Here is an 11,388-nt window from a genome sequence, read left to right on the forward strand (position 1 = left end):
CCATTGGAACTGTCAATCACAGCATATAGTTATAACATCTCTAGTTTATCATACAGCACTAGTATTATTTTAGCTAGATGGCAGATGAATTTTAAGTTTTATTTAGATATGGAATTTTATTAGGGTAAATGGGAAATGTATATTCTACTTAGGGAAATTGATAATAAACTTACGGCATACTTGAATTTCAGAGAACTGTGCTGGAAAATCCAGTTTACATATTTAAGGTCAATACTTCTTTATCATTTTTGAAACTTCACTGACCAACCAACTGGTAATTAAGTGACCTTTGTTCTTTTGAAACCAACATTCACTTGGTATTATCACATATGGTTTTATGTAATTCTTATATCCGAAGTAATGATCTTATCTAAAGGTGTGTTATCCTTCTGACTTGGTTGAAAAGAGGCTGAGGAAATATTTATATGCCCCATTACATAGATTGAAGATATGAGTATGTACTTAGTATATATTGGTAACTACTTTGTTTTGTTACTGATTCATTGAAGGATTGTTGATTTATCAGAAAGAGCTTCTCAAAACTCATACTAAAATAAATTCTAGATTATTTGACATCAATATTAAAATGTACAGAAATATTGTAGACAGAATAAAAATAAATTGTACTAATTTCTTAAATGGAAGCAATAGAAGAAGGTATAATTATGGCTGCCATGAAGCTGAATTAGGAAGTTATTTCTTCTTAAAGCATAATCCAAGCAAGGTACTCAAGAGGTCAGGAATAATAAAGGCAAACTGGTAACCAAATCAAGAAATGTTTATTTTGAGAGTCTCCAAGTGTATATGTTTTAAAATTATAAGGGATAATCTTTTTCAGTAATTCAGCTGTATTTACATTGTAAGCACATCATACACATAGGTATATACTTAATAAAGTATCTATTAGGGTGTCTAATTGTCAAATGAAGAAAAAGCTTCAAGACCTTGAAGTGACCTGATCAAGATCATACAGCAAAGTCATTAGTTCTCAGAACTTGGCAGAACTAACCATTACGTGAGAGCTTTGTTACCCCTGAAAATCTCGGTCCACATAAGGTCTTCAGTTAATGCTCATGGTTAAAGCATGGACATAGCATTAAAAAACAAAAACCAAGTTTCCCAAGTAATTTCAATATATGAAAAACTGAGAGCCATTGGTTTATGTGTTGATGGAATTAGAACTATATAAGTGCAATTTTGAGTCCAATTTCATCACTATAACCAGGTCACTATCTCCCCAATTTTCTCTGCAGATGAACAGTTTCTACATTCACTGTAACCATGGAATTGAATAGCAGTGTGAATGAATTCATTCTGCTTGGGTTAACCCAGAATGTTCTGAAAAAGAAAGTCGTGTTTGTGGTCTTCTTGTTTCTATACCTGGCAACTCTGATGGCAAATTTACTGATTATGATGACCCTAAGATACAGCCGGACACTTGGGAGCCCAATGTACTTCTTCCTTTTCTACTTATCCTTTGCTGATACCTGCTTCTCAACAACCACTGCTCCTAGGTTGATAGTAGACTCTGTATCTGAGAAGAGAGTCATCTCCTACAATGAGTGCATGACCCAGATTTTTGCATTTCACTTCTTTGGGTGCATGGAGATCTTGGTGCTCGTCCTCATGTCCTTAGATCGCTATGTGGCTATTTGTAAGCCCCTGCGGTATACAACTATCATGAGTCAAGGTGTCTGTGGTACAATGGTGAATCTGGCCTGGGGGGTATCTTGTATCCATTCTTCTGCACAGATTTTCTTGGCTTTGAAACTACCATTCTGTGGACCCAATGTTATTGATAATTATTTCTGTGATATGCCAACTTTATTGAAACTTGCATGCATGGACACTCATTTAATTAATTTACTTATAGTTTTTAATAGTGGGGCTATCTGCATGGTAAGTTTCATTGTCCTGCTTACCTCTTATATTTTTATCTTACATTCTCTGAATAACCAGAGTGCAGAAGGAAGAAAGAAAGCCCTCTCCACCTGCACTTCCCACATTATCGTTGTCATCTTATTCTTTGTCCCATGTATATTCACATATGATCGTCCTGTAACTACATTTCCAATGGACAAGATGGTGGCTGTGTTTTACACTATTGGGACACCCTTGCTCAACCCTCTGATTTATACTCTGAGAAATGCAGAAGTGAAAAATTCCATGAGGAAGTTATGGTACAACAAACTCTGACTTGAAATGGAAAAACAAACAAACAAACAAAACAAAGGACTCCAATTTCTAATTCTGTAACAGCTTAAATAAAATTGGGCAGATAGAAATGAAAAAAATGTTTTCACCCCAGTGTGGACAATTGAATCTTCTCCCAGTAGGTTGTTTGTAGATATAGGCAGAATTACCACAGAGCACAGACCCATTTCATTTTGAGTCAGCATCATACATTGCCACATTATCAAATATAGTAGTATTTGTGGGAGATATGCCCACTTCACCTTTCTGCTGTCTGCACAGCAGATTGTGAGCCAGCCCTTGTTGCATCTAACACCTTAGCTCCCTCCATTGTACATTATCCTGTGTTGTGTTTCTCTTTTCCATGGTTCTGAGCTGGGTTGAAAGACTGGTCCCTAATTTTGACTAGCCTATTTTGTTGGAAAATCAGTTTTGACACTAATAAATCTTGATCTTTTCTTTTCTGGCTCAATGATGAATATCCTCAAGTCAGTACAAGAAGCTGATGATCCCACAGGACCATAAATATTTCATATTTTTAGTGTCATATACACTTTTCATATAAGTCAACAAGCATTTCCCTAATTGTTGGTTGCTGAATTGGGGACAATTTTATCCAATTCTGAGTGTTATATTATAAAAACAAATGCCTCCTGGATAAGAGCACACATATGAGAAAAGCAACAGCTGACAGAGAAAATAGAGCTAATGTTACAATATTTCATCCAAAAAAGGAATATACAAGGGATTGTTTCATAACTAGTGGATAAGATTGCTTGGTTGCCTGGCATGGCATGCACATTTCTGGGTTGAGAGAGATGTTTCAGGTTATGGTTTCTTGAATTCTACCTTTATTAAGCAAACTTTGCATGGTAATTTGACTTTCTATAGAGATTTCCCTCTCTGGAGAGAAAAGTGTTGACTAATGACTAGAATAAGCACTTTAGTGTTTTGATTTATATTTTTCACGTATGTCATTAGACTTACATTCTATTTCAGGTACTGTTAATGAATGAGTAGGCACAACCATAGTCATTTCCTGTGAGAGTGAGCAATGAGTCTGTCTCTGAGAATAAATATAATCAAGACTACTTTCCTACAGATCTGGTGACTGGAGCTTGAAATGTGGCAGATGAACCTGTCTAAATCCATTCTGAGAGGCTTTGGTTGAGTATACCTCCTTGAGGATAAAGGTCACATTTCATACTCTGACAATGAAAGTTTGGAAGACTTACTTAAAGTTCATCTCCTGTACTGGAAAATCTCTCAATGTACAAATCCTATAGAGGTTCCCGGGTAACTGAGTCAGTTAAGCATCTGACTCTTGGTTTCTGCTCAGGTCATTTTCTCATGAGTAGAGAGACTTAGGCTCTTTAAGGACTCTGTGCTCTGTGGGGAGTCTTCTTGAAGATTTTCTAGCTCTGTCCTTCCCCCGGCTCTCATGCTTGCTCTCTCTCAAATAAGTAAATAAATCTTAGAAAAGTACAAATCCTGTAGATGATGAGGCAGGAATTTCTTGGTTGGTAACATAAGGCATCAATAAGCTACTTGCCTTACCACATTTGCCACAAATTTAGCTTTGCTATTAATTGCTATATTTTGGTATTGCTATAGAAACAGAGAGGAAGAACAGAAAAGAGGAGAAGGGAGAAGTAGTGATGAAAGTGAGATTATGAAGGAGAGAAGGCTTTTCAACTTGAGTTTTAGGAACTTCATTAGGTGAATGTTTGTGGAAGATCACTGATAATCAGGAAGCTTTTTTTTCTTCTTTTTTTAATCAGTTTTCTTTATCTGAGATTTCTCTGAAAGTACACGTATTTAGGAAACTAAAGTTCAGAGGAAAAATTTCATTTCCTAAGTTATATTAAAACTAAAATTAAATCAAGGGTCTTTAAATACTTAAATACTATCTCTATGCTGTTGACTCACAAATTTGCATTTCTACTACAGACCTCCTCCTTGAATGCCAGACTTGTACACTCAACCACTTGCTTGATACTTGCTCTCATATATTTATAGATATCTTTATATTTAATGACTGATTTTTTTTCCCTTCCAAAAGTAAGTTTAATATGCTAGAAACCTGTGTGTGTATAAATTAACAATTTAATATTAGATATTTTAAAATTCACAGATAGGCACTCTTTGAAAGGACAGTTATATAAACTTGACATATAGTCCCTCCAAGTGGAACTATCTAAACTCTGATTTTTAAAAAATCTAGTAAAGATGATTAGCCTAAAGTATTTCTGTCAGGTTACATTTTTCTTTTTGATATGTATTAAATGTTCTATTTGATTCTTTCTAGGCAATTTGACAAAGTAATTTATTTTCAGGGTAGGCATGTAAAGCAGGTTAAAAAGGCATAGTATTCAGGTGCCTGTGTGGCTTAGTTGGTTGGGTGACTGCCTTTAGCTCAGGTCATGATCCTGGAGTCCCAGAATTGAGTCCCACATCAGACTTCCAGCTCCATGGGGAGTGTGCTTCTCCCTCAGACCTTTTCCCCTCTCATGCTCTCTCTCATTCTCCCTTTCTCAAATAAATAAATAATTAAAAAAAAAAAGGCATAGTATTTAGTCCACTTAAACTGTACATGACTTCACCTGGAAGATTTTTTTTGGGCATAATTAAACAGTCATGGTAAAAACTGCCTTCCTGAAACACAAGATTCCTGAAACATCTGAGCCTGGGCTGTTACACTTTCACATAAAGAAGCATGGTTCTACTAGAATAATGATAATTTTTAAATGTTAACTATTTTCATTTAGTTTCTTTAAGGCACAATTTATACTGTGGTGTGTGTACTCAGAAGACAGGAAAGATGATGAATTCCAGAGTGACTGTACTGAGGAATCTTGGGTCAAATTGAGCAAAACTAGGCTGATGTGGTTTAGTGCAAGCTGTGACCCTTGGCTGGGCTCATGATGTGGTATCTGCTCAGCCACTTCAACTATTTGTTGCTTCGAGGTGTCAGGGCAATTATCTTTTTTTTTATTTTAAAGATTTTATTTATTTATTTGACAGAGGGGGACACAGCAAGAGAGGGAACACAAGCAGAGGGAGTGGGAGAGGGAGAAGTTGGGCTTCCCTTGGAGCAGGGAGCCTGATGTGGGGCTGGCAATCAGGACCCTGAAATCATGATCTGAACTAAAGGCAGGTGCTTAATGACTGAGCCACCCAGGTGCTCTGGGCAATTACCTTTCTTTAGTGTTGTGTAAATTGCACATTTACATTCAGAGTGAAAATGCACATTTCATTACTGCTAGGTTTTGCTATCAAATCTGGTGAAATTCCTTCATGAGACAGTCATGTTGGGAAAGTTTCCCAGGGAGCAGGTGTTCATAGGAACATCAGTTTGAGCTCTGAGGTGGTGTATTGCTGAATCTTTACATTTCCAAGAGCAGCAGAAAATAGTATCCTCTCATCACTCCATGTGTGTCCAATATAATGCAACATCTACCTATGACTGTAGCATGCCTTCAGTCAGTACACTTCTTCTTTTTGTTCTTCCCTTTCCTTTCTGTTCCTTTTCTTTTCTTAAGATTTTATTTATTTATTTGAGGGAGAGAGAACACACAAAAAGGGGGAGTGGGATAAGGAGTAGCAGGCTTCCTGCTGAGCAGGGATCTTGAATCAGAACTCTTTTCCAGGTTCCTGGGACCATGACCAGAATAGAAGGCAGATAACTAACTGACTAAGCCACCCAGGTGCCCCCCCACTTCTTTTTTTTAAAATAAAAAAATCTTTTTATTATTGATATTAATTTATATTAATATTTGTATTAATATATCAATATTAATAATTTTATACCAATATATTTATCATTTAATATTCATATTAATATGAATAAGTAACATTAATTATTTTAAATAAAATCTTTTAAAAAGATTTTATTTATGTAGGAGAGAGAGGGAAAGAGAGAGAGAGAGAGAGAAAAGAAAGAGAGCAAAGCAGGGGGTAAAGGGTAGAGGAAGGGGGGCAGTAGGCCCCTCCCTGAGGAGAGCTTGAAGCATAGAGGATCCCCCTTTAAGATAGTTCCAGCACATTCTACACGATTACCCTGGTTTTGATCAGGTTTGTTGGAGGAATCACAATGGTGAAAATCATGTCTGCCAGATTCCCAGCCATGGTGGAGTCTACTTGGAAATAAGGCCCAGGTCATCTGTGAATATTACTAAACTTGTAGTAGGCATGGTGTTGCAGGGAAAGAGGTGCAGTGATGGCCCTCTGTGTCCCTTTCAGGTCCTAGACTCCCTGTGTCTCCAGGACCCCTCCCCAGGAACTGCCACCAGGCTGAGCACCTCCACTGGCCCCATCCCAGCCAGGGAGATCAACAGTGACTAATTTGTTGTCACAGTCAAACACCTATGGCCTTCCCCAGACAATTCCCTCCTTCTAATTTCTCAGGCCAAAAACATGCAAGTCCAAACAATTGATAATATCACAGCTCACACCTAACCTGTTAGAAAAACATTTGTTTGCCTTCAAAGTATATGTAGAATATGATCTCTTTTACCACCAAGTCTCCTTCCATCCTGTTGTGAGCTGCCATCATCTCTCACTTACATCATAGTCATGAACTCAGAATTGTCCCTCCTTCCACCCTGCAGTGATTCCATTTTGCTCATAGAAAAAGACTAAATTTTTACAATAATTTGACCTCCTATTGCCCCTTTGGTCCCTTCTGGTACTTCGATACTTGCTCCCTTAGCTGCAGGAATACTGGCTGGCTTTCTTGTAATTTCGTGGACATCAGGCAGGCTTTCCTTACTTATGATATGGGTGATGCCCAATAGCTTCATCTACTTATGACATTATTCTAATTTCTCCTCAGTGAGTTCTTCCTTATGGTTTTTTAATACCAAACTCTTATTAGCATGCCTGATCTTTTTATTCTTTTTTTTAAATTTTTTATAAGCATATAATGTATTTTTATTCCCAGGGATACAGGTCTGTGAATTGCCAGGTTTACACACTTCACAGCACTCACCATAGCACATACCCTCTCCAACGTCCATAACCCCATGATCTTTTTATTCTTTTTTGCCTTTCCTTTTTTTCCCCCTTCCTTTCAGAGTGGTAATGGTGTGGAGCAGAAGGAGAGAGAAATCTTAAGCAGGCTCCATGCCCTTGTCTCTATTGTCTCTATTCCTTTCCAGTCTATGTTACTTTTGGGCTCTCTCCTCACACAAAGGATCCCCTTTAATATTTCTTGAAGGGCTGGTTTAGTGTCACAAATTCTTTTAGTTTCTCTTTGTCTTGAAAGCCCTTTATCTCTCCTTCTCTTTATCTCTCCTATCTTATTCTGCTTCTATGACAGCATTGCTGGATAAAGTAGTCTTGGCTGCATAGTTTTTCATTTAGCACCCTGAATAGATCATGCCAGACCTTTTCTGGCCTGCCGGGTATCTGTGGATAGGTCTGCTGTCCGTCTATGAAGTTTCTACCCATATAGGTTAAGGAACTCTTGTTCTGAACTGGTTTCAGGACTTTTGCTTTGTCTCTGAAATTTGCAAACTTCACTATTATATATAGCGAGATGTTGACCTATTTTATTGATTTTGAGGGGGGTTCTCTTTCTCTCCTGGACTTGAAAGTCTGTTCCTTCCCCAGAGTAGGAATGATATCTCATATACTTTGTTCCCAAATACCTACTGCCCCTCTTTTTCTTTCCTCTTCTTCTGGGACCCCAACTATTCTAATATTGTTTTGCTTTATGGTATCACTTTTTTCTTGAATTTTTCCCTGTGATTCAGTAGTTGTTTATTCCTCTTTTCTCAGTTTCTTTATTTTTTATCATTTAGTCTTTTATATCACTGATTCTGTCTTCTGCCTCATTTACCCTGGCAGCTAGAGGCTCCATTTTTTATTTCGTCTCATTAATAGCCTTTTTTTATTTAGACCTGGTTAGATTTTTGTTCTTTTATTTCTCCAGAAAGGGATAATCTTCTATCTTCTATGCTTTTTTTCAAGCCCAGAGAGTATCTTTTCTTTTTAAGATTTTATTTATTTTTATTTGACAGAGACGGAGACAGCGAGAGAGAGAATACAAGCAGAGGGAGTGGGAGAGAGAGAGAAACTGGCTTCCTCCTGAGCAGGGAGTCAATGCATGGATCAATCTCAGGACCTTAGGATCATGATCCGAGTGGAAAGTAGACACTTAATGACTAAGCCCCCTGGAATCCCCCAGCTAGTATCTTTATATTCATTGTTCTGAACCCTACTTCCAGCATCCTACTTTTGTCGACTCTGATCTGGCTCCTGGCTGTCAGTACTGCCTCTTGTTCTCTTTTCTGGGGTTAGTTCTTCCATTTTATCAGTCTGTCCAGAGTAGGATAGATGAATGAAAGAACAACATACTAAAAGAGCAATAACCCCAGATAAATGTACACTAAACTATTCAACTATTCAGAAGAGACAGAAACTGGAAAAAGAGAGAGAAAGAGAAACAGAGAGAGAAAGAAAGAGAGAGAAAGAAAAGAGAATTGAAATAGTTGAACAGAACAAATCAATACAGTAGATCCTGGGTGTATTTTGGTCTGTTTGTTAGAAGAAACTAGATCCTCATATTGTCCAGAAAGAAAAACTTAAATATATACAAAAATAAAATAAAATACAATGAAAAGATAAACTATACATATGGAAATAAAGATTAAAAAATACTTTAAAAAGGTGTGGATAAAACAAGAAATTAGTTGAAAAGGAAAAAAAAATAAAGGTCTAAATAATCATGAGAAAATACCACAAATCCTATATACTTTTTCCCCTAGCACTGGGTTTTTGCAGTTCTGGTTGATCAAGAAACTTGATGTTAGCTGGATATTCCTGCTGGTCTTCTGGGGGAGGTCATGTTATGCTGACTCTCGTGTCTTTGTCCAGGGTGGAATTGCACCGACTTTGCCAGGGGGTTGGGCTCAGTTTCAGTGGCACCAGATTGCTCTATGTGGGTTTTGTTCCATGAAGGCTTTCTCCACTGCTGTAGAAGATGAGAATGAAATGGCAGCAGCCTGATCGCCAGTCCTGGAGAGGAAAGTTCATGCTTTTCACCCTTTAGTGAGCCCTCAGAGAAGAGCGCTCAATAATTCTGGTCTGCCCGGTTTCAGTCCACACTCTGTGTTCACCTAGTCTGTGACCAAGAATTTCTATCTCAGACATATAACCCCATTTCTAGTGTCCAAACATTATGGACAGCGGCAGGAGGCACCAGTGCTGTTCCTACCAGGGAGGGGGGAGGGGAACTCTCTCCATGGTTCTCTCACTTGCTGGACCCCTGACAGGAGACTGGTCACAAGAATGTGCTGCAGTTTGCAGTTTATGGCAACACTGAGCAGAAAGCTGGTGCCTGGGCTCATTGTTTGCTACTACCTGGGAACTCTGGTGCATTAAGGCATCCCCATTCTTTTTGTGACCCTGGTGATCCTGAGACCACATTGTCCCACCTGGGATTTTGCCCCACTTCACCCCCTGAGCGCCTTTCAGGCAAACTTCTAAAGGTTTTAATTTTGTGCTCTCTTGCTTATACCATTTTCTAGCACCCAGCTTACAGAGGCTTCCTCCTCCCAGAGATTGCCTTGGATTCATGTCTCCGCAGCTCCTACACTGCAAAACACTGTCACTTTTCCACTTCTAGAATTGTGACATTTCTTTTCTCAGGTCTCCAGGTGATTTTGCAGGTGTTCAGAATGATTTGATAGCTATTTAGCTGATTTCCTGGGACCAGATGAAATTAGGGTCCCCTACTCCTCCACCATCTTAACTCTCTCCCCAGTCTGCAGCTTTACAGATGTGATCAAAATAGTCTTCATGGAGGACATCACATTTGAATAGATAGTTGAAGAAGGCAAGTATGTCACCCATGTAGATATACACAGCAGAAATGTGTTGGAAGGTTTGAATCCAGTGAGATGGGAACACAGAGAGTATTAGATGAGGTCAGAGAAGGGTTGGTGAGTCCAGATCATGCAGAGTCTTGTAGGTTACATTTAATGACTTCATCTTGATGAGAGCAACAATGGAGTACCGCTGGAGAGCACTGATCAGAGAGAAGATAAGACTTGGTGTAGGGCATCAAGGTGGATAATGGGTGAAACAGGTGAAAGGTTTGAGAATACACCAGTCATGGCAAGCACTGAGCGATCTATACAATTGTTCAATCAAAAAAAAAAAAAAGTGCATTTTATTGTATTTATACTATAACAACTTCATTTTTTTTTAATTTTTAATTTTTTTTTATGAACATATAATGTATTATTAGCCCCAGGGGTACAAGTCTGTGAATCACCAGGTTTACACACTTCACAGCACTCACCATAGCACATACCCTCCTCAATGTCCATAACCCCACCACCCTCCTCCTACACCCCTCCCCTGTCCCCCTCAGTTTCTTTTGTGACATTAAGAGTCTCTTGGTTTGTCTCCCTCCTGATCCCATCTTGTTTCATTTATTCTTTTACTACCCCCCACCTCACCCCACCCATTGCATCTCCACTTCCTTATATCAGATCATATGATAGTTTATATTTATCATCAATAGAGATCGTATGATAGTTGTCTTTCTCCAATTGAGTTATTTCACTAAGCACAATACCCTCTAGTTCCATCCATGTCATCGCAAATGGCAATATTTCATTGCTTTTGATGGCTGCATAGTATTCCATTGTGTGTGTGTGTGTGTGTGTGTGTGTGTGTGTGTGTGTTGTATACTCCACCTCTTCTTTATCCATTCATCTGTTGATGGACATCTAGGTTCTTCCCATAGTTTGGCTATTGTGGACATTGCTGCTATAAACATATGGGTGCACGTGCCCCTTCAGATCACTACATTTAACAACTTCATTTTAAAATAGAAAAAATGTAAAAGAATTTTTATTTCCACTTTCTTTACCTTCTTTCCTTACTTACTAACTTAATGACTTCAAAATATTTTAGAACATACAGAAATTTTAATTAGTAGTTTCCATTGTAATAATCTATATTTTATTAGCATCATTAAAATGGATAACAATTATTATATCTTTAGCAAGATTTTCTAGAACAGGAAGCTGGGAGAAGTTAAGAAACTTGCCTAAAGTCACAGAGACATAAATCATGAAACTAGAATTGAACATTGTCACCTTCATTGAAATATACTAGGGCTAAGAGATTTGTGTTTATTTAGAAAAGTCTGGACATAAAGAGAAGGGTCTTTGGGAAATT

At 38.0% G+C, this 11,388-nt stretch overlaps 1 protein-coding gene across 1 annotated transcript; it reads left to right on the top strand.

The window, feature by feature from the left end:
• The first annotated feature begins 1,281 nt into the window (after positions 1-1,281).
• Positions 1,282-2,196, top strand: LOC116859350 (olfactory receptor 4C11-like). The gene has a single exon (XM_032844582.1). The coding sequence runs from the start codon at positions 1,282-1,284 to the stop codon at positions 2,194-2,196; it is 915 nt and encodes a 304-aa protein (XP_032700473.1).
• The last annotated feature ends 9,192 nt before the right edge of the window (positions 2,197-11,388 follow it).

This window comes from Lontra canadensis, unplaced genomic scaffold (genome assembly GCF_010015895.1).
Source record: "Lontra canadensis isolate GAN:19392208 unplaced genomic scaffold, GSC_riverotter_1.0 scaffold154, whole genome shotgun sequence".
Taxonomy (NCBI): domain Eukaryota; kingdom Metazoa; phylum Chordata; class Mammalia; order Carnivora; family Mustelidae; genus Lontra; species Lontra canadensis.

What these genes read in the sequence shown, in the direction of transcription:
- LOC116859350 (XM_032844582.1), top strand. Translation starts at nt 1,282, where the DNA reads ATGGAATTGAATAGCAGTGTGAATGAATTCATTCTGCTTGGGTTAACC.